Source organism: Schistocerca serialis, chromosome 1 (assembly GCF_023864345.2).
Source record: "Schistocerca serialis cubense isolate TAMUIC-IGC-003099 chromosome 1, iqSchSeri2.2, whole genome shotgun sequence".
Lineage (NCBI taxonomy): Eukaryota > Metazoa > Arthropoda > Insecta > Orthoptera > Acrididae > Schistocerca > Schistocerca serialis.
In genome coordinates this window covers 877,801,563-877,826,378 of record NC_064638.1, presented here as the reverse complement: position 1 = coordinate 877,826,378, position 24,816 = coordinate 877,801,563, and the positions used below count along the sequence as shown (strand labels likewise).

General features: G+C 41.1%; 1 protein-coding gene across 1 annotated transcript in view; it reads left to right on the top strand.

Annotated features, from left to right (window-relative positions):
• Positions 1–581: 581 nt before the first annotated feature.
• Positions 582–24,816, top strand: part of LOC126410784 (uncharacterized) — a 69,557-nt gene continuing 45,322 nt past the window's right edge. The window contains exons 1-2 of the mRNA XM_050081316.1: positions 582–1,033; positions 20,637–20,766. Coding sequence (XP_049937273.1) covers positions 20,646–20,766 — 121 coding nt within the window. The 5' untranslated portion in view covers positions 582–1,033; positions 20,637–20,645. The remainder of the gene's footprint in view (positions 1,034–20,636; positions 20,767–24,816) is intronic.

Genomic DNA, 24,816 nt, shown 5'->3' with positions numbered 1-24,816 from the left:
GGGTATTTCGCCATCGCGAAGACGGTAATATACTCAAAGCAACCGAATTAGATAAAAAAATTACCAGTAAACTTCGAACTTTCCATATGCAGCACCACTTCAGAATGATCTTCCATAGTGCGTTTGTCAAGTCAGTGGCGACACATAACGCAGGCACGTTTGTAAAGTGTTAATTTTCCACTAATCGCTTTACACTGTACGAAATACAGAAATTAGTAACTAATGTAAATAACGCGACAAACGCACACGACCAGAATTTAGGTAAATCACAGATACGCAAATAGATTCTGTACCAGGAGGGCGACCCCCCCACAGACAGCTCATAAAATCGCGGCGCATTTCCTCACCGTAAAAAAAAAATGCACCTCAGCCAGTGATCTCTATACTAATATGGACATCACCGACCTCAGAAGTATTCGTGCCACGTCTACTACGGGGGAAAACACGTTGTGTGGCCAGTCCCATTCAACAAAGAGTGGTCTATATTGTCAGCGTGAATTCCCGCACAAACACGATTGAAAATCACGCTCTTGTGGCCAAAGGAATAAAAATGACCTTTAAATACTAACTTTGACTTTATGCAATCGATGTCCAAGCTCGATTGTCGATATAGTGAAAGGTTTGGCTGGAGGGAAGGGATAAAAGATTTGGATTTGTTAGTGATCTAAACCTGTAATTCGTGATGTGTGGACATTTGTTGATAAGAAGTGTTTGCCAGTGAAATCAAATTATCAGTGGAAAATAACACGTGTAATTGTTGTTTTGTAGCCTCAGAGCTCCAGTTGTAGTTAAAAAGTTGACAACACGATATTAGTTGAGGTTGTCAGGTAGTCCCACGTTAGTAAACGTTTATTTTGTTTGATTCGCTATTGTGTTTGAATCGCGCCGTGCAGGAAGCTTTACTCAGTTTCCGTTGTTGCTTTGGAACGGAAGAACCAATACCACCGGAAAGCACCAGAAAATAATCGCTGGGAAGAACCAGTATCACCTGAAAGCTTCAGAAAATAATCTTTGAACGTATTGGGAATTACAGGTAGAATGTGTTATTAGTTTTACAGTAAATCACTCAGAATTACTTGCCGAGTAATGTCGAGATTGACCAGTTGTCCACAGATATTTCCAATGCCTTGCGTGGGCGTGGAATATCTCATGGTGAAACAAGTGAGCTTTACAGCGTTAACTAGAAGATACGCCATAGTGAAAGATTTGCACACCCAGTAACAATTTTCTGGTATCGTGTTGGTTAACTGTCACATATCTTTGTAAGCAGAGCATTGCAGTTGTTATATTAATTCCTGACACACACCTGTTATTAAGCTGTGTTGGCAAAATGTCAATTGCATACCACGTTAAGCAATTTGTCCTCATCCTCTCTTGTGATGACATTTAATGGTTGATTTTTGATTGCCTCTCTTTGCTGACTGAGGTTCCTTTCAAAAGGACATGGCAGATTTACTTCTGAATCCTTTCCTATTCGAGCTTATATTCTGTCAGTAACGTAGTCATCATTGATGGGCCATTTAACTATAATCTTTAATTTTCCCTTTTCGTGGCTGCTGACTGAGAGGACTTTCAAATGGCTTTTAAGTGTCTGTAGGGATTTTTGTGCATAGATTTGTAGCAAAATTGGTTTGCGGGTATTAACTCAATACTTTTTTTGTTTTTTCACATAAACTCCACCAACTTTTCTGCACTTGTCCCATTTTCTGATCTGTGAACAATTTTTTATCTGTATCTCAAAACCAGTTTTGTACTTGTTTCTTTACTTCATTACTGCTGCTTCTTTCATCAGACTAAATAGATAAAAATCCGAAGGAACAGGTCTGGGCCATAAGGAGGGTGGTGAAGTGTTGTCATGAAAAAGCAACACATCTTTCTTGTGCCATTTCTGACATTCCCTTTCCCCATAGGATGGACTTCGTTCTCTGTAAACATGAGTAGTCTGGATTGTTGATAGTACATAACTCAACAGAATCATGGGAAATCAAACCACATTCACTTCAAAAGATGATTAACATGACTGTACTGGCCAATGGCTGCAATTTGAATTTCGTATAGTCAGGTGATTCAGGGTGTTTCCATTACATGTTTTGAAGCTAAGTCTCTGGCTCAAAATACTGTATCTATTGAAATCATTTTCCAAGCTCTGTGCACATGTGAAGTATCTGTTCTGTATGATGAACGGTAAACTCAGTGTAATCCCACCTTGCATAAGTCTTGGAAGATAGTTCAATTTTTTATAATGATAGAATGGTTGGTGCCAGTAGTTGGTTGACTTTTTCAGCTATTTGTTCAACTGTGAGGTGTCAGCCTTTGTGGATAAGTGAATCTGTACACAGAGCATTGGTTACACTTTAGCAGTCACCTTCAAACTTTTCACGTGTGCCTAAAAGTTTGCATGTTTCATGTAGGTACTTGCATGTCATTTGTTCATCTGAGAGAATATTTGATACTTGTATACTTTCCAAAACTAAAAGTTGGATCACAGAACACCAATCTTCAGAAGTATTTTCTTCAGGTGGACACACCATTACAATAAAGACTTTAGACAAGGTGTTAATGTAAATATTAATCAAACGAATCACTAATACTCTTTGTAAGGTTTCCAAATGACAGTTCCTGCATCAGATGTTGTCTTCTCAGCTTATGTATTTCTGTTTTAATTTGTGAATGATCCTCATAAGATTGGATAAACATAAAGGTTTTATTGACGTGTGGGGTCGTCTGTTTTGATCCTTGAGGTAATGGTGGTGTGGTGTGGGTGACATCACTATGGCACAGTGTTTTTGATGTAGTTCTTGTTTGTAGATGCCATTTTGGTATATTTTATGGTGCCCTCTGGTGGTGGATGTTTATATGTTGAGTTTAACATGTGGTATTGTATGAGTGATATTTTTCCGAAAATCAGATGGTAAGTAGCCAGACTCATACATTCTACGCACTGAAGTAAATAGTTGTTTTGTTGCCACTTCCCCCACTTTTAGAATGTTATTTAACCCTTCTGCCTTATTTGATCTTAAGTCTTCCAAAGCTCTTTTAAATTCTGATTCTAATACTGGATCTCCTATCTCCTCTGTATGGACTCCTGTTTATTTTCCTTTTACATCGTTAGACAAGTCTTCCCCCTTATAGAACCCTTCAATATAGTGTTTTCACCTAGCTGCCCTCTCCTGTGCATTTAACAGTAGAATTCCCATTGCACTCTTAATGTTTAATTTCATCTAAGGTTGTTTTGACTTTTCTGTATGCCGAGTTAGCTCTTCTGACCACCGTTTCTTTTTCGATTTCTTCGGTTTTCAAGCAGCCATTTTTCCCTCAGCTTCCCTACACTCCCCATTTATTTTATTGTTTATTTCATTCTTAAGTGACCTGTGTTTCTGTATTCCTAAATTCTTTCATTGATCAACTGAAGTAGTTCTTCTGTTATTCATAGTTTCTTCACAGTTATCTTCTTTGTACCTATGTTTTTGTTTCCAATTTCTGTGATTGCCTGTTTCAGAGATGTCCATATCTTTACAACTGAACTTCCCATTGAGTTATTCTTTACCGCTGTATCTATAGCCTCAGAGAGTGTCAAGCTTATATCTTCATTCCTTAGTGCTTCCATATCTAACTTCTTTCCATGCTGATTCTTCATGACTAGCCTCTTAAACTTCAGCCTGCTCTTCATCATTACTAAATTGTGATCTGAGTCTATATCTGCTCCTGCGTATGCCTTAAAGTCCAGTATCTGATTTCAGAATCTGCGCCAGAGCATGATGTAATCGAGCTGAAGTGTTCATGTATCTCCCAGCCTTTTCCAAAACATGCAAGGGTGACAGGTTGTACCACGTCAGCATCCAACAATCACTCTCCAAAACATGCAAGTAGCTCTGAAGGAAGAATGGGTATTATTGCCTCAAGTTGAGATTGAGGACATCATTCACATCATGCTCCATCATTGCTGCCAGAGGTGGACTCACCCCGTACCCCATACTGAGCACATTAACCAGTTGTCGGAATGTGTGTGCAAATCCATTAAGTTGGAAAAAATGAAGAACATATTCATCAACCGTTATGCCTGTCGCAACTATTTATTTTCTGTATTCTTTACATTGTTTCTACTTTACTAACACCTTTTTATACTGGTTCATGGCAAAATAAATGCAACCTTGCAAAATTTCCATTTTTGCTTTAATTTTGGACACCAAAGTAATAAGTAGGACAGAAACTTCAAAGTTCTTAGGGTCTCAACATTGATGAGAATTTAAACTAGAAAAACCACATTTTGGAACTCCTAAAACAACATAATCATGGAGAGAGACACATCAGTAAGTTGACATATTTTGCATATTTATGTTTGATAATGTCTATGACTACACCCATAGTCTAGTGGTAGCATCTTTGATTAGCAATCGAAAATGTCCTCCATTCCGAGTCCAAACCCCACCACTCTTTGAATTTTGTATAAAACATCATCGGCTGTGGTGGCTGAAGATCTTCAGCATAAGAAGTACCCAGCATTCAGCCAACAGTCTTGTCAAAGACTGCGGAAGAGTGGAGCGAGGTCCAGGACACATTCTTGTCATTGTGGTGGGAAACTGCCCCTAAAGGCAACAGGATTAGCAATGAACAATGGCATGAGGATGCGGAAGTTGGATGCCATTGTATTAAATACATATAATGTGTATCCACAGGACATTTGGCTTGTTAATTGAAAAAGTGTCATGATGATATTGACAGATTCCAGGCGCTTCAGTCTGGAACCGCGATGCTGCTACGGTCGCAGTTTCGAATCCTGCCTCAGTCATGGATGTGTGTGATGTCCTTAGGTTAGTTAGGTTTAAGTAGTTCTAAGTCTAGGGGACTAATGACCTCGGATTTTAAGTCCCATAGTGCTTAGAGCCATTTGAACAAATTCTGGGCTAGCTCCCCATTTGGATTGCCAAGGGGGAGGGGCACTTGCAAAAGAGACTGAATAATCAGTGAAAGGATAATGTTCCGAAAGTCATGGCATGAAATGTCGGAAGTCTGAATGTGGTGAGGAATCTAGACAATCTCAAAAGGGGTATGCTAAGACCCCATTTTGATATAGTGGGATCAGTGAAGTGAGGTGGAAAAAGACAAGGATTTTCAGCAGCAGCGGAAAATAGTATAATGGGAGTTGAATTCATTATGAATAGGAAAGTAGGACAAAGAGTGAGCTGCTGTGAACAGTTCAGTGATAGGGATACTCTCATCGCAATCGACAGCAAACTGACACTGACAACAAAAGTTCGGGTATACATCCCAACATTGCAAGTTGAAGATGGAGAGAAAGTATATGAGGATACTGAATGGGTAATTCAGCACATAAAGGGATATGAAAATGTAATAGTCATAGGGGGGTGGGAATGTGGCCGAAGGGAGGGAATAGAAGAGTGTTACAGGAGAATATGGGGTTGATACCAGGAATGAGAGAGGAGAAGTACTAACTGAGTTCTGCAATAAATTTTAGCTATAGTAGCAGCAAATACTATGTTAAAGAATCACAAGAGGAGGAGATATACTTGGAAAAGGCTGGGAGGTACAGGAACACTTCAGCTCGATTACATCATGCTCTGGCACAGATTCTGAAATCAGATATTGGACTTTAAGGCATACGCAGGAGCAGATATAGACTCAGATCACAATTTAGTAATGATGAAGAGCAGGCTGAAGTTTAAGATGCTAGTCACGAAGAATCAACACGGAAAGAAGTTAGATATGGAGGTACTAAGGAATGAAAATATAAGCTTGACATTCTCTGAGGCTATAGATACAGCGGTAAGAAATAACTCAATGGGCAGTTCAGTTGTAAAGATATGGACATCTCTGAAACAGGCAATCACAGAAATTGGAAACAAAAACATAGGTACAAAGAAGATAACTGTGAAGAAACTATGAATAACAGAAGAAATACTTCAAATGATCAATGAAAGAATTCAGGAATACAGAAAAGTTACCTCTTGGACACCATTAACCACAGTAATTTTGCATTGTGTGATGGTGGTCTCCCATATATTTTCTGCAAGAAGTTCGGCCAACCTATCTTTGGAAATACAGAAGCGTCCGATTCCACCCGTCTGCTTTGACCCATGATGTCACAAATATGGCGGAAACGACCATACACTAAGACTCCAATATGGCGCCTATGACGTCACCACGTAAACATGACAACAAACACGAAAATACATTGAAAAACCAACACACACACACACACACACACACACACACACACACACACACACACACACACACACACACACACACACACACACACTTTCACAAAAAACCTAATGAAACTAACGGGACAAGTGTGGAAAATTGGGGGTTTTTGGGTGGGGACAAAGTAAATACAAACAAATTTAGAAACCCACCACCATACCAAACCACACAAAACGACGAAAAAAAAAACAACACAAAACTCCCCAAATTCCACTAAACACAATATCCTCTGGAATCGGACACTTCCCTTGACCTATATAGGCCAACAGAAACTACAGATACCAAATCATAAAACCCAAAACTACAACCATGTCCACAATCATCACTACCTCAAAAAAGACAACAAACCAACAAAATTGGACTCGAACACTTCCCTTGCCCTGTTATCCTTACGACATCTCCATATACAGCCGTCCGTGGTCCGAGATGCCGGAACTTTAGTAAGCCTCATTTCTTCACGACATACTGAACACTTCACAACTTCATCCAAAAATCCGAATAGTTGAAGAAATGTTATTAGAGACCACGCACTGTCCCCCATCATTGCTGACAACTGAAAACTGTTGACCTTGTCAGTCATATCCATACCTACCAAAGACATAAAAAAACAATTTACCAAAATTCACACACGACGAACAGAAAAAAACTACAATAACGTTGAAATAACAAAACTAAAATAGTTAACTCACTGAAAAATATTCCGCTGAAAGCACAGTCCCGATACCACGTACATCCAATGCTATCACACAAATGAACCCCATATGCCATGAAACACGCTATCCATAAACACACCGCCAGAAAGAGCCACCGACCGCAACAATACGCCACCTATAAACGCGCGCGCACACACACACACACACACACACACACACACACACACACACACACCACCAGAGAGCACCACTGATCACATCAAAATGACACCTACAAACACGCCACTCTCACAAACTAAATTCCGCACCGTCATGACGTCACACACCACAACAGCCTTAAGTCGCGGGTCAAAGCCGACGGGTGGGATCGGACACTTCGGTCGACCCCTATCTTTCCCTCTCCTTTTCAGGTGTAGGCCATGTCTAGTATATCCTCATCTCCCAATTGTAGCAATAGGCACAGCACTCATATGAGATTTCATTGCAACCCGCAGCAGTCTGTTCCACTCGGTGCTCACAAGGCTCACAGCAGTGTCAACACAGGGCTGGTCATGTCACTGTAGGGCCTCCACAAAACTCACTTTTGTGTGTGTTCATCCAGATGACCTCTAATGCTGTAATTCTCATCCATAGCCAGGCTGTTTCTGGCTCCAACTACCACAGTAATCTGATCTTTGCACAAATTCCCTATGCCTTCTGTCGCTTGACGAAGACTAGCACTTGGTATCAGAATAGTTGTGATACTCTGTTCCTAGTTTGTCCTTTGTCATCTGGCCTGTACCCCTCACATGGCTACTGCTTGCTTCCTCTCCTTTGATACAGACCTACTAGAAGTCTGCTATGCCATACTGTGACCTGCATCTGGATAAGGCTGTTCCCCTCCTAATTCAGGTCAAATTTATTCAATACTGGAAACTCAAATATAGATGGAGAAGTTCATAACCTGTTCCCCTTTTATGTAATAAATCGTTTCTCTTTAGCTCGTTGGTTGTTACCTTGACATCAGATAGTTCCTTTTTGATTTTTGTGTGGGTGTTTTAACATTTTTGCATATCGTCATTAGTTTAAAATATTTCTCATTGCAACTGCTTCTATTTTTGTTCCAAATTCTTATTTTGCCCTAGTAACAAAATCACTGCTGTGACACTCTGTTCAATTTTGAAAATAAACTTTTTGAGATGGAAAACTGCAAGTTCTATGGTGACTGGGTTGAAAGAGCAGATAGTTTGAAAAGTAAAATTCTCTGCATGGAGGAAACGAAGTTAGTAAAAGTGAAATATTTTGCAGTGTGTGTTACTGCTGTATGAATTTTGATGCAAAAAAACTTTCAGGCAGGCTTTAACCAGACACTTTCAACAAAACATAAGTGTAGCTATGAAATTACATGTTGACTACATCAGTTACATTTAGAACTTTCAGATCAGACACAACCTTCAAATTCAGTATGTGCACCGATAATATGGATGTTAAGTACTGAGGACAGTTCCACCACCGATGAATTGATCTGGACAATGAAATCATTTATTTCCAGTTACTCTGTGACTTTGTCAAATGATATTTGTAATGTCTTTAAGTTCTCTGATATTGTTCCTGAACATTTTTCACTGTAGTTTAAGAAAATGTGATATCTAATAACTGATGGACTGGCACCATGTTTCCAGGAACATATGCTAGAATCAGTGTTGTCATCACATTACACATCGAGTCTGATGAAACTAGCAATGTTAAAGATATAAAAAGAATTAAAAGCAATCATTACCTATTGGTCAGAGAGTAAATGTTGCATAACAACATGCCACGTAAGAACTTCGTGTTGTATCAGCAAGGCAGATGATGAAACATTACAGCAGAAATTATGTGGAGCTCTTTCTAAAGACAGCTTGTCCCGAAATAGATGCCTTATGTTGGGATCATATGTACCTGACATCAGTAAAAAGTTGAGGCTTTTAGATAGCCATGTCCAGGAGACCAAAGGCAGACCACTTATAAACAATGGAATCTACAACATTCACACAGTACATGTAAAGGCTTTGGAGGGTTTAGGTGAAGAAACATCCAAATTACTGGTCAGTATGTACCATTATTTTGATGGTTGGCCTGTTCACTGGGAAGAATTCAGAAATTCAGCCAACAGGATTTTGTAATAGTGTGATGGTATTCAATATTACTATCATAAGGACACATTCTTGCCAAAGAATTCTGCTAGTGGTCAGCCAAAAGTCCACAGTGTCAGTGTGAATGCTTTAAAAAAACTTAACTGAAAACAGACCTTCATAATTTATTCAGTAATATGATACAGTGTTTTAAAACCCAACACCTGTGATTCACAAATTGTGTACTGAAACAGAAAACATACTTCTAGTATTTTTGGCTCATGTTTTGAAGGGTTCTGTTTCGAGATAACATTAGTTTGCTGAGTATGGGCTTGGTGACCCCGGGGTTCTTGAGCTGGGGACTGGTAAGCGCCACCAGTTCTCTGTCACCATAAGTTCTTGGCATGCTTCTGCGACTGCTGTTCGGCATGGTGGTGGAATGTTGTGGGTCACAGGGAATGGGGATCTTGGCTTAACTGCTCGGATTGCGAGGATGGTATAAACTTCTTTAAAAAAATTAAAAAAAAGAAAAACCCTCAATCCTAAGGTCTGCTGTGCGCTGATGGGGTGCGTGACTGTTGAGGCAGAAAAGTCATAAGCAGGCAACATCTGGGGACCTGCCGCACCTCTGTTGTACAAGGCTTACCCAGGCAAGCAGGGCTGTGTGTGGGTGGACATCTGTTCCCTAGCTGCTCGTGAGACAAACATGGAGCCTCTTAATTCTTCAAAACCAGTCCCAGTGGATCAGGTGAGCACTATTACCCATCCCAACAAGAGGAGGCGTGAGGATACATCTCCTGACCATACTCATCAAAATGTTTTCGTGATAGTTAAGAGCCAAGGCCACCTTTGCTAAGGTGCCCCCATTCTGCATCCAGAAAGGTTTAGATGATATTAAGAGTGGTCTGAAGACAATAAAATGGCTTCGTAAGGGTACACTGTTGACTGAATCGGCCATTTCAGGGCAAGTATAGAGGCTTCAGAAAGCCATAGCATTTGGTGAATATCCTATTGCTGTTTAACTGCATAAAACATCAAATTCCAGCTGTGGGGTGGTAACTTGTGAGAAACTCATGGACAAGGACATCACTGTCTTACAATGGGAATGGGCAGATGATGGTGTTATGAATGTTATAAATGTGAAGAAGAGAGTGAATGGGCAGTTTGAACTGACACCTACATTCATTCTAATTTTCAGTACGCAAGACTTGCCCAGCCTCATTAGGACAGGTTTCTTTCACTTACTGGTTCGCCCTCTTTTTTCCAAATCCCATGCAGCGTTTAAAGTGTCAAAAGATTTGGTCATACAACTGTTGCATGTAATGGTCATGCTACTTCTGGGAACTGTGTTTAAGCAGCTCACATACCAGGTGTGGAATGTGAGAACACCACCCAAGTATCTGCTATCTAAAGCAAACCAAACGCTTTATAGCCAGCTGCCCATGCTTGAGCACAAGGACAGCATCCAGTATTGGGTAGGTCACATTACCAATGTAATCCATGCTGCCGCTGATGCATCTATACCTACATTGTCAGGCTGTTGCAGAAGGCAACCTGTTCTTTGGTGGAACAATCAGTATCATTGTGCTGTACGTGGCAGGCAGACAGCGCTGTGCAGGTTCATGCATAGTCCGACAGCATAGAACCTTCTTGTCTTTTGGTTAGCAAGTAGCCAGAGCCCAACGGACTGTAAAGGAGAGCAAGAAGCAATCATGGCACGAGTTTTTGAAGTCTTATTAGTTAGTCAACTTCTGCCACTGCAGTAAGGGAATCCATAAGGAAGATGTGTGGGAAAAGTATGTCCTGTCCATTAGGTGCTGTAAAGGACAATGGAGTCCTGAAAGTAACGCTCGCAGATATAGTGGTACTTTCACGATGTAACATTGCCCATGAGTCCAGTTCCAGGTTTCCACACCTATTGGGAAGTTTGGGAGGGGAGACGTCTAGCTTTTGTCTCCAAGAATGACAAGGCCAATAATCTCCCGTTCTACATGTGGGAATTAGAGACAGCATTAGTTGTGCTCAAGAGACCGCTCCTGGACCAGACTTTCTATGTTATGGTATGCTGTGGCAACCTTATCCTGAATCTAAAGAAATCTTACGTGATCTCTTTAATAAGGTATGGAGAGATGGGGTATATCCTGCCCCTTGGAGGGAGTCAATAAGTCCCCATTCTTAAACCAGGGAAGCACCGCACCCTCTCAGTCAGCTGTCGGAGTGTCACTCTTCCCAGCTGTGTAGGAAAGAATGGATGATCAGTTCCCACCTAGTCTGGACTTTGGAATCTCAAAATCTCCTCAGTCATTTCCAGTGTGGGTTTAGAAGATATCGTTCCACTCTTGATAACCTCACCCTACTGGAGGCCGCTATATGGGAGGCTTTCCTACAGAAACAGCATTTAATATTCATCTTTTTTTCACATTGAAAAGGCATGTGACACTGTGTGGAGACACAATATACTTTGTCAGCTATACGAATGGGGCTTTTGTAGCCACGTCCCCATTTTCCTGCAGTCCTTTCTGGCTGAATCTTATTTTCGGTACAGAGTCTTTCCTATAGATTTCCTCGAGTTCATGGTATCCTACAGGGGAGCATTTTAAGTGTGACTTTGTTCGCAGTTGTCATCAGTGGCATATCGTTTGCAGTGAGGATTCCTGTGCAGTGCTCATTGTTTGTGGATGATTTTTCTATTTTCTGTTCCACTTCTAGTTCCACATCTTCCTCTTGTCGGTTATAGTTGACACTTAAGCAACTGGAAGAATGGTCTGCTCGTACAGGTTTTAACTTCTCCCCAAAGAAAACGGTATGTACTGATTTTAATCGTGATCATTCTCTTTTTACACCCCCAGGTGGCTCACCACTCTTTGATGGGCTCATGCTTGGCTACCACGGGGCCCCAGCATTTGCAGCATTTTTTCCCTTCCGTGCTTTATGTCTATCCTCTTGTTATTCCTTTTACTCTTCCTTGGGGAACATGTCTGGGGTGTTATTGGTAATGGTCTGCATTGTCCATCGATAATGTAAGAACAGTCTCACCATTGTTTTTCGCTCCCTTTTCCATTCTCTGTTTCCCTTCTCGTCGTCTCATTCCTCCACTTCGGTGTTTGAGGTTCCTCATTTTTCTTCTTCCTCCCTCTGCACTCCTAAAAGCCGGCTCATACGTCTGATGTGTAACAGCTGACTGAGTAACGTGTAATTCCCAGCTCCGGGTCGACAGGTAGGGTTTGCACGTACCCCTTGGTGCAGGCCAGGCCCAGCAAATAATGATTGCCTGAGCTGCAACCTTTCCAAATTGCCGATAGGTCCCTTGTCAGGTGTTGAGGAGATGTGACCTGAGGTGTGAACAGTCACCTAAGGCAGGTATGCCCAGTCGGAAGGAGTGCCATCGGAGACTCTATCAGTCATGGGGGGTTTTCTCAAAATGAGTCAATCATCATCACAATCAATGTCTGTGAAATGTAAACACAGTGGGGCTGACGATTCAAAGACTCTTACCGCTGCACCATGGTTCCTTGTGGTCTCACATACCAGAGACGGTCAGTCCTTCGCCATGGTAAATTCGTTTATTATCCAGATAGGTGTTGATGCAATTGCTGGCCCTTTGAAATCCTGCTCTCATTTACAGAATGGTACTTTGCTTCCCGTGGTGTAATTTCCACCCGGCTGCTCGACGATCTAACTGAGGCCGAAATCCAATCTTACCTCTCTGATCAAGGTGTCATTGCCGTCCAAGGGGTAATGATAAAGGTAGGTTCCTCTTTGGTGCCCACCCGCGCTTTTTCTCACCTTGGATAGAGTGGTGTTAATGTCCATGATCAAAGCAGGCTATGAAATTATCGCAGTCCGGCCATACATTCCAAACCCGATGCGTTGCTACCAGTGTCATTATTTCAACCACACTAGAACATCTTGTTGACATCTAGCCAAATGTGTAACCTGTGGTAGAGATGCTCCTGAGGGTGATTGTTCGCCTTCTTCTCCCCACTGTATCAACTGCAATGGCAGCTCTGCCGCCTCCTCTCGGGATTGTCCCGTGTACCTTGATGAGTGAGCTGTCAAAGAGATTCGGGTAAAGGAAAAAGTGCCTTACCCAGTCGCTCACAAGTTATTGGCTAGTCGCAAACCCTATGTTCCCCCCTCTGGTACCTATAGTTCTGTTCTTGTTACCCCTCGCTCCATGAAAGACGTGGTCATGCAGACATCCGACCTCCAATTCAGCTCTGAGGTTGTAAAATCGCCCAGTGTCAAGGTAGCATTTTATCCATGAATCGGACACTTTCTATAAAAAATCGTGAAATCGGACACTCTTGTGGTCTGTATTGAAATATTGCCAAGTATGGAATGCATAAAATAATGCGCTATTAAAGAGGCACATGCGAACCTTTTTTTTTTTTTTGACGAGTTTATAGTTTTTCTGTATATAGGGTGATAATTCAAATATTGGTCTGCCCGATCCACTCCTTTCATGTATTTTTTGTAATCTAATACACTTTCATGTTTTTTTTATTGTGTGATTGGTTTTTCTACATTTTCTTTGAGTGTCAGTCAAAGTGGCATTATGTGTTGTAGAGATCATTCGTATCATTTTAGTTTTCAAAGCCCGCCATACCTGTGCGAGTACTTCACCTTTCTGTTGATGACAAGCTTCAAACACATTGACTTTTGCGCACTTTAATTTTTCTGGAAATCCTATATTTTGCCGTATCGTTCCACAAACTCGAATTTCCTTTTCAAGTAACTTCTCTGCAAGTTCTACACTGTTATAATAATCATCCATGTAAAGGTGATGCCACTTTCTATAAGAAGGTGTCAATAGTTCCATAACTGTTTTTGCTAAAGGCTGTCCAGCGCCGCTATATGTCTTGAATGAGGAGATGTATCCCTTACTCGAATCACACAGCATCTGAATGAGTATGCCATATTTCGTAATTTTCGACAGATTGTAAACTTTAAAATTTAACTGTACATGCCACAGTATCATTCTTTCATCAATTGAGATGTTTTGTCTTGGATTAAAGGTTTCTTTAACCGTTTTGGAAAAATAATCAATTACGATTTGCACTTTGAAAAGCAATTATAATATTTGTCTGAATCGGTTGCGGGACATTGTTTTGCAAAGCCAAACCATTTTCTAAGCCCAAACCATTTTTTAAGTTCGGGTCCCATATCGTCGACAAATTTGGCATTTTTTAAATCAAGTTTCTTCTGTTGCAATTTTGACTGTAGTACTTGTTGGTTTCGTTGCTAATATATTCAAATAGATCGTTCCTAATATACAACTCTACGATATCCTTGATGCTCTGTTTATCTTCGGGAAATATGTTTGGACCGGGAAATCCTTCAAATTTATTATTGGTCCTCGGAAATCAAAGTCTGACCACTGTGTACTGTCATCTTCTTCTGATTCATCCGAATCAGTTGGCAACCATAGTGTTCGCCGAATACTTCTTGGACGTATTTCACTATCTTCCAACGGTTCTGCTTCACTTTCATTTTTTTGATATTATGTGTCTTCTTTCCACTCGGCCAAGTCGTCCGAAACGTCAGACAAGACGTCCGCGCATTCATTGTAAATAATCTTATCGTCTCCCGTGATGAAAGGACACATACTTGTTGACGTGTGTAACTTATTGTTACCTAAACAAAACACCAACAGAATGCAAAAGATAAAGTGCTGTCACGGGCCACTGAGTGATAGTATGCACTGTGGTGTCGCCAGCCGTTGACCGCTGTTTCATGCACGACACCACTGTGGTGTTGCCGGACAGCATAATGTTAATGAACTTAACCTCTTCTACCTTAACACTGGAGCACCCATTTTCCTTTCTGACTCCTCGCACACCTATTCTCAGTAGGACCTCTCCTTCTGTACTGCTCAGCTTGTTTCTGACACCTACTCGAGCGACCATTGCCAATGTGCTATCCGTTTGCTGTGTCCTGCTCCACCTACATCCAGACCCAAATGGGGGTTCACTAAGGGTGACTGATGGATTTACTCCTCCCTGGCGGCCTTTAAAGCACAAGATTTCACCAGTTGTGATGACCAGGTCTAATATCTCACAAATGTTATCCTTACTGCTGCGGAACATTCCATTCCTCACACTTCCTCTTTACAACACCGTGTCCCAGTCCCTTGGTGGACTGATGCTAACGAATGCGCAATGTGGATTTCAAGCACGGCATACTGCAGTTGACCATCTTATTACTTGGTCCACCCATGTCATGAATGGTTTTCTGTGGAAATCCCAGACTGTGGCCGTGTTTTTCGATTTGGAGAAGGGCTATGACACCTGCTGGAGAAGTAGTATCCTCCGTGCTCTTTACACGCGGGGCTTCCGTGGCTGCCTGCACTGTTTCCTTCAGGAATTTTTAAAAGACCAAGTTTTCAAGGCATGTGTGGCTTCTGCCTTGTTGGACAGTTTTATCCAGGAAAACAGTGTGCCTCAGGGTTCCATCCTGAGCGTTGTCCTCTTTGCGATCGCCATTAAGCCTATAATGGCCTGTCTCCTGCCGGGCATCTCCGTCTCCCTTTTTGTTGATGATTTTGCCATCTATTGCAGTTCTCCATGGACCTGTCTCACTGAGTGTCATCTTCAGTGATGTCTTTATCGTCTTTACTCTTGGACCATAGACAGTGGGCGTCATTTTTCTACTGACAAACTGCCTGTATGAATTTCTGATGGTGCAGTTGGTTTCTCTCACTATCTTTACATCTTGGTCCTGTTGCCCTTCCATCCTTTGAAACTATGAAATTCCTCAACTTATGCTTGATAGGAAACACTCCTGGTCCTCCCATGTGTCTTACCTGGCAGCCCGCTGTAAGCAGTTCCTTAGTGTTGTACATGTTCCTCAATGGTACTTCCTGGAGTGCAGATCGAATCCCGTCCTCCGTTTGTAGCGGTCCCTTGTCTGTTCGAAACTCGGCTATGGGTGCTTTGTTTGTGTGTCTGCACGCCCATCCCTCTTACACCATCTCAATACTATCCACCATCGTGGCATCTGTTTGGCCACTGGTGCCTTTTACACTAGCCTAGTTGAGAGTCTGCATGCTGAAGCTGCTGAACTACCACTGCCGTGACTCTCTCCTCAGCAGGTATGCATGCCATTTGTCTACCATGCGTGGCCACCCAATCCTTCTTGATCGCCAGTATGGGGCGTGTCCCTCTTCTCTGTTACCTCTTGGAGTCCGCGTTCAGCGGCTTAACTCCACACTACCTGCAACTTTCCCAGTGGGTGTGAACCCTTCACCACTTTGGCTTCATCAAGCGACCCATGTTAACCTTGTCCTTCATTCGCTTCCTGAGGACACTACTCCAGCCTCACTCTATTGCCTTCAGTTTCTCAATCTTCGCATGGAAATTCACAATAGTATCTTTGAGAACACTGATGGTACTCAACTGAGCATGGAGTCGGGTGTACCTTCATCATTGGTGACTGTGTCTTTTGATATCGATTCCCAGCAAATTGCTGGTATTTACAGTCGAACTCTTCGCCCTGTATCAGGCCACAGAGCACATCTGGTGACACAGACTTTTCAGCTGTCCCATCCCTTAGTGCAGTGGGTCCAGTCACTTGCTCACTCTTGGTAGAGCCACAGTGATGTTCGTGTGGGTTCCTGGTCATGCTGGTCTGCCAGGAAATGAGGCTGCTGACACTGCTGCCCAGGCCGCAGTCCTCATACCTAAGCCCACTTGTTCCTATACTCCTTCTGATGATTTCTGTGTTGCCGTCTGTCAAGAGATGGTATTCCTTTTGGCATCACCAATGGTCCTCCCTTCTTGGGAACAAGCTCCGGCTTATTAAGCCTCTCCCAGCGGCTTGGATGTTCTCCTCTCGGCCCTCCTGCCATCATTTGATAAGTGGTAGTACCCCACCACTTTGTACATATTGTGCCCAAGTTTTAACTGTCCACCACTTTTTAACCGTTTGCCGTCTGAGTTATCGGCCGTTTTAGCAAATGACGCACGGGCTGTTGATCGCGTTTTACTGTTTATCTGCCAAAGCAATATGGCGAAAGCCATTTAATTTTTAGCTTTGGGCCTCCATTTCTGTATGGTGTCTTTTTTTTTTTTTTTTTTTTTTAAAAAAAGCCATTTCTCCATGTCCCTGTTTTTAGCTGTCTTCTCTAATGTCACTTAATTCCTTTCTGTCTTCATGTTCCAAAGTTTTGTCTTGGGCGTGTATGACCTCAGTTGTTTTTTGCGTCCTAAAGCAAAACAAAGCACACATTCTCTTTTTACACCTCTGGAACTAAGGCTGTGGTATACTGTTTTACATTTTAAGGAGACGGTTTGATTTTTAGGTATCTTATTTGATAGCAAACTGACTTGGCTGCCACATCTCAAGGAGCTGAAAACACGAGGCCTGAAAGTGCTGGATACTATGAAGTGAAGTGCTTGAGTGGGAAGGACTGGGGTGCATATAGATCCTGCTTGCAGCAGTTCTATAAGGGTTTCGTGTGATCACATCTTTATTATGGCTTGTCATGACCAACATATTAAAAGATACTGTACTCTGTACACCACGAGAGCGTCAGATTGGCCTATAGGATGAGCCCTATATCGAGCTTTTGTGCAGAGACAGGGGAGCCACTATTGGCTGCTCAGTGGCAGTTCCTTGTGACTAAACAGGCACTCAAGCTCCAGTCGTTTCCGATTTCGCTGGCTTTCCCTGCAACTATTAATATCTGCAAATCCTTAGAATGACCCTATTGCCACATCCACAAGGCCATAATTGATCGGTATACAGGGAAAGGAACTTTTATTGGATCAGGGAGTTTGTCTGTCAAACATACGGAGGGGAGGGGGTTGCAAAGCTCTGCCCTGCCCCGGTTGTTACTGAAACCTAGAATGAATAAATTTAGATTTGACAGAGTGCAACAAATTGTTAACTCCAGACTATATTTTTAAGAATAAATTTATTACTGTTTTAAATGAGTACCAGAACTCTAATGTGGTTTGCAAAGATGGGTCCAAAGAGGGAGACGCTGTCAGTTGTTCTGTCATTTTTCCTGCCTGTCTTTAGGTTCCATCTGCCTTGTGTGCATACTATCTTTTACATCAAACTTTATGCGATTTTTAAAGCTGTGGATCTGATGAAATGTGAATCTTGATCCAAATTCTTCATATGTTCTGACCTACTTAGTGCGCTGTAGACAGTCCAGTTCTTCTTGGCCAGTTAGAATTGATGAAGTCTGTTTAATGTGACTTCGTATAGGACACAGCCCCCTGACCCAGGGCTTTTTTAGACATGAAGAACTGCCTGTTTTTGTGATGCATGTTGTGTGCTGATTATGGTTCGCCACATTTGAACCAACTGTAATTTACGTAATGACGAGAAGGTTCAAGCTGGTTTACTGACAGACCTGCCCTCAATTCTAGGTGGTGATGAACTGAATATGGCACATATTTTACAATTTTGTCTTTAGTCTACACTTCTACCTAAGCTCCTAGGTTGACACTTTTAATATGTTAGACAACAATTGGCTCATCCAGTTACTATTTTTATGATCTGCCAGTCTTATTTTTCTGGACTTGCATCTTGGTGACTGTCCAAATCAGATATAATTGTTTGTAATGGTCTGCCTTGACTCACTTCCTGCATTGTACCATTCAGAGGAGTCGTGTATGTTCATGCAAATAGGGTACAAGGAAATGTGTGTGTCTTACGTTGCATTTTAGGCTATCCTCATTTTGTGTGCTATAGCCCCATTCCTCTCACGTACGGGTGCTGATGACCGCAATCTTGAGTGCACTTCAGATGCAGTAACAACAACAACAACAACACAATACTTCGAGAAAAATTTTATTTCTGAAGTTCTTGATAATGAGCTCTTTACATTGGATAATCTGCTTCCTCTTGAACATTTGAACATCTAGTTGTTAGCGGGTAAGTAACTGAAGCACTTAATAAACTGGAAGAAGATGAGAAGCTGTGGTTTTTAAAGAATGTCCGACGTTACAACACAGCTTGCAAATGTGTAATGGGAAGGGCATGCTTGTAAGTACACCACTGAAAAGTTTTGAGCTTTTTTAGACACTGAAGAAAGAATAAAGAGCAGAAGCTGCACTGTCGTGTTAAATGTTGCAAAAATGATGCTGTTTGATGTCCAGCAAGATTACTTATTTGAAAAAGATGACCCAGCTTTAGGAAATAAAGGTATTGAGAATTACCGGCAGCAATACATTTCAGAAAGAGACTCTTTTTTTTCCATAGAGTTATCCAAGTGTTTCAGAATTTCAAATGGAATATCTTCTCCGTATGTCCTACGGACACACAGAGAAGATATTCCATTTGAAAGCCCACAGTAGGGGAAGATAAGGCAGCAATTACCAAAAATATTTTTAAACTGTGTTTTGACTATTTTGGGATAATACCCCCATTTTCTTTTTGCACTTACTAACTCACAGCTCATAAGGTGTGGATAGCAAAGACATGCAACTTATATGCTTATAAGGAAGAATGTGGGGGGAAAAAACCTTGAATTAGAAGAAAAGCAAAAATAGGAACAAAAGCAAAGGCATCTTGAAGAGATTAAAAAGATGAATAATATGAAAAAAACAATCAACTCTGAGAGCACCAACAGTATAAGTAGGTGCAAGAAGGATTTCTCTCAAGCTTCAGCTAAATTGATCAAAGCACTTGAAAAAAAAAAATTGAAAGACAGCAGAATCAGCTGAGGTGCACAAATCATCAAGGCAGAGGAAAGAGTGAAACAAAGGGAGGTGGGAACCATTCAGAAAAATCATAAGGAAAGAAATCTAGTATCAGAACATCATTTTATTTTAAGATTCCCCGGGAAACAGTAATCCAGAAATGTTTTGTAGATCTTTTTCGAGTTTTGTAGGTGGTGGTGGTGGTGGTGGTGGTTGGTTTGTGGGGCACTCAACTGCGCAATCATCAGCACACGTACAAATTCCCAATCTGAACACAGTCCAATCTCGCCACTTTTTCGTGAATGATAATGAAATGATAAGGATGACGCAAACACCCAGTCCCGAGGCAGAGAATTGAAGTGTAGAATATCATTAGTTGTAAAAATGTGATGTAAATTTTGTTTGTGAACTACCAATATTGAATTTTCAATATCAGATTACCAACAGACCTGCATGTATTAATAAGTTTGTATGAAGGAGAAAAACGGCCATACCCCATCCAGGATGATGATGATAATAATAATAATAGAGAAATTTTTGGTTTGGGAATTATCAAGAATATAAACAATTCATTTATGCCATATCTGCTTCTTGAAATGATGACACTTTTTGACCATCTTTCTAAAATATTTTGTCACCTTTTTCAAGTACCACCAAAGCTCCTCACCCTGCAAAGTGTGCAACTAGGCTGTGCTCACAAATGATGCACATTCATCCACTACTTGTGCAAGGCTTGAACACAATTGTAATAAGTAATATAACAAGCCAAATAATTCATACCAAGCTAGTGTAGATTGAAAATTTCTGTGGTTTCCCAAAATTTCTATAGGAAGATTAATAGGTGAGGAAGACACAGCTGTTACTGTTCCCCTGCCATCCCAAACTTGTGATTTCGTTCCATCTGTAAAGAATTTGTTGTTAATGGAATATTAAACCCTAATCTTCTGTCATTCAAATTAGTTCATTGGGTTCTGAGTCAATGTTTATGTTTTGTTTTCTTCTTTTTGTAGGTGGTTGAAATGTTAACCGCTAAAGAAATAGAATTTGCAAAACAGCTGTTGGCATACTTGGACACAAATGACCTAATATCTTTGACAAAAACAACAACAAATGATGTCATTGTACCGACTTCAAGAAGTGGTAAGTTGTCTTTAATGTTTCCACATAAAAAAACATTGTGATGGTGTCAATAACAAGTGATATATTTGTATTTTTACTCTGAAAAATACTAATTAAAACATACAAGTAGAATGAAAACTGTAATAGACCATAGAAAAACTAAAAAACTTGTCTAAACATGTATATTTATGGCCAATCTGGGTGCACTTTTCTCATTAACAAAAAAAGTAAAAAAGGTACTATTTACCCATTTTTCCATTAACTTTCACTGTTTCCCATTCCACTTTTGCATATATGTTTTTTGTATTTGTTTTTCTTTTTTTATTCATTTATTTTTAGTTGTGACTTCCATGTTTTTATTGCTCTATTCCTGATTACCTGTCTTTGTATTTGCTGATCATACCATCACATGTTAAGTGTAAAGTTCCAGCAGAAAATGAAATAGTTCCAATCACCTTCTTCCAACATTTTGAATGCCAAGTAAACTTGCTACATGCTAGAAGCACATTACATTTTATTAGCATGAGCTATCTCTAACATGTCCATAAAAATCATCTAGAACACACTACCTCTTCAGGTTTGCCAAAGACCTACCTCTCTGCCTTGTCAGTGAGGTTCTCCCATAGTAGCTGAGGTTGATATCCACACAGATACAGAGAGAGACATCTGTTTGCCGACTATAGAATGGAATGTGTGAAACCTGAGTTTCTCCTGGTGAATATGATGTTCAAATAACTTACGGGACTGCAGCCGGGTGGCAATGTTGACAGCTGCTGATATTTCAACAGGAGCACACCCTGCCATTTTTCAAGGCAAAACTGCAGCAAGTAAGCACTGTACAAGTGAATTTAAAACATCAGTTTTCACAGAAGAAACTCCACACACACACACACACACACACACACACACACACACACACACACACACACACGTACTTGCACAATAGTGCCATCACAAACCAAAGATACTTGATGTCAGAAGTTATCGATAGTGAAATTTATAATCACCAGGTGAGGTAGCATAAGGTCTGTTCCTCTGTCTCTTTTTTTGACAGGTGAGAGAGCAGAATTCAAACAAAAACCACTGCCCCTATTTATAAGGTTACTTGCTAATTTAATTTCAGCAGCTTCCTTAATAATACTATCCCCATAGCTGGAAACACATGCCAGAACCTCAGTGTTATTATATACCATAGGATGACCAGTGCTAGACAATGCTCTGCAATGGCAGATTTGCCCAGGTGTTGTAAGCTTGTGTGCTGGTTATGCTCCATATGTCGGTCCTCCAGTCTTGATAGTTCGACCAGTATATGACATGCCACAACGGCAAGGAATATGGTAGACACCTGCCTTATGCAAACCAAGATCTTCCTTTGCAGAACCTAAAAGGACCCTGATCTTGATCTGCTCGAGAAACACACTTTACATCATATTTCCGCAAAATACAAACAATCCTGTTCAAAATGCTCTTTGCATAAGGCTAAAAGGCTGTAGATTTTGGTACCACCTTGGTATTATCATCATTGGTGCGCAGTTGGTCCTAGAGCAATGCACATCTAATCTGTCTTTCACTACAACCACTCTGATGTAAGGTAGCTTAGAGCTGAAGTAATTCAGCTGACACTCTGTCGGAGGTGACATGGCCCCTGTGAACCAAGATGTGAAGTACCCCTTCACATTGATCCGGATGGTGACAACTGTCAGCCTGCAGATACAAACCAGTGTGAGTAGGCTTCATGCAAACAGCATGATTCAGCGTACCATCCACCTTCCTCCTGACCAACACATCAAGGAAAGGAAAACAGCCATCCATTTCCACCTCCATTGTGAAATGAATATTTGTGTCATTTGAATCTGGCTTTCTTAAGTCATTAAATTGTCACTGCCATGAGGCCAAACAACAAAAGTATCATCTACATACCTGAGCAAACATGCAGGTTGTGAAGTTGCCAACTCCAAAACATGTTCCTCGAAATCTTCCATTTATGAATGGGGCAATAACATGCGACAACAGGCTCCCCATCACAGCTCCATTTGTCTGCTTGTAGTACTGGTCATTGAATAAAAAGTAAGTGGAAGTCAACACATGTTGAAATAGATTCGTTAATTCAGCATCAAACCTAAATTCAAGTAACCATAACAAACACGAGTGAAGAGAGAGACTGCATCAAAACTTATCAGAATAGTCATTCACATGCATTCCCTGTGACATAAGAAATCAGCCTAGTCCTTAATGTGGTGCTCACATTGACCTACTGTAGGCATCAACAGATTAGCAATGTGTTTTGACACACGATACTCCCATACAACCTAGGAGGAACAGCACAATGGTCTCCCGCAATAAGATACTTTTCTCCTGGAGGCTGTTAGTCTTTCTCTCAACACTTGTCTTTCTCTCAACACTTATTGTGTGTCAGCACCAATCCTGCAATACTTTGAATCAGAGTGTAAGCAAACAACAGTAGCATTGCCCATGTCTGCAGGTAAAATAACAATATCTGGATCAACTCTTGGTGAACATAAAGCAAACCTGTCAGTCACTGTAATAAAATCTTGATAATAAAATCAGCCACTGGCAAATACTTTGGAATCATGGCAAAATTTAAACCTTCCCATAGAACAAGTAAAGCTGTGTCATCAAAAGCTTTCTCTGTGAGATTCTTCTCAAAACTTAAAAAATTCGTATTAGACTCCAAACCACGGAAACATTAAAGTTTCGCCAATTGCCGGGCAGTTACTACTACTACTACTACTACTACTAGGCCCTACAGCCCTTGGAGGGCCTTGGCCTACATCACAATATCCTGCCATTCTATCTGGTTCATGGCTTTCTGTCTCCATCCTCTGCCCTTCTTCAATTCCGTCGACCCGTTTCTTTCTGGGATGTCCCTTCTGCCGTCTGCTTCCGGCCTTGCCATCAAAAATCTTCTTACATGTTCTGTCTTCCTCCTTTCTGACCACGTGCCCTGCCCATTGCAGTCTTCTTATTTTAATGGTAGTGACAATGTCAGGTTCTTCAAAATGTTGTTCTAATTCTGCATTCGTACGGATGCGCCAGCCTTCTTGATCGTGTATTGGGCCGTATATTTTACGCAGAACCTTTCTCTCCCAAATGCTAAGGATCCTTTCCTCATTTGCAGTCATGGTCCATGTCTCGGCACCATACATAACAACTGGTCTTATAATTGTTTTGTAAATGAGGATTTTAGATTTTCGTGATAGAAGTGAGCTCGTAAGTATGGGTAGTGTGACAAAGTAGCATCTGTCGCCTGCTGCTATTCTACCTTTCACCTCGCTGCAGATGTCATTGTCTCTGTGATAGTTAGTCCAAGGTACTTGAAGTCTCTCACTCTTTCAAACTCCTTGTCAGCTATCCTGAGATTTGGTAGGTTTTGCTGGTTGGTCATTGCCATATATTTGACTTTTCGACATTGACTACCAGGCCAAGTTCCCTTGCAGCTCTCTCCAGTTGTTGATAGGCTTCAGCCAACACAGTGATGTTTTGTGCGAGTAATGCCACATCACCTGCGTAGACCAGGTACTGCAGTGACTGATTAAAAATGGTTCCTCCCCTATTTATCTCTATATGACTTAAGACATTTTCTAGGCAGAGGTTGAATAGCAGTGAGGAGATATTGTCACTCTGTCTCAGTCCCTTGTTCACTTCCACTTCTCTGGAGATTTCGGCCTGTATTTTTACCTTACAGTTGGTTTCACTGAAAGTCATCATAGTAAGTTTAACGAGTTTCTTAGGTATTCCTGCCTCTTCCATCACATTCCACAATGTCAGATGGCATTGAGACGCTATCATAGGCTTGTTTAAAATTTATATAAAGCTGCATAACATTTTCAAGTAGTATGCGCAGTGCGAATATTTGGTTAGTTGTTGACCTATTTCTTCTAAAGCCACTCTTGTAGTCTCCAGTTCTCTCTTCCACATAGGGAGTAAGCCTCCTAGTTAGGATCTTGGAGAACACTTTATATGTAGTATTCAGCAGTGACATTCCTCAGTAATTCTGGCAGTTTAATTTATCTCCTTTTTTATGTATGGGACACACAGTAACAGTTTTCC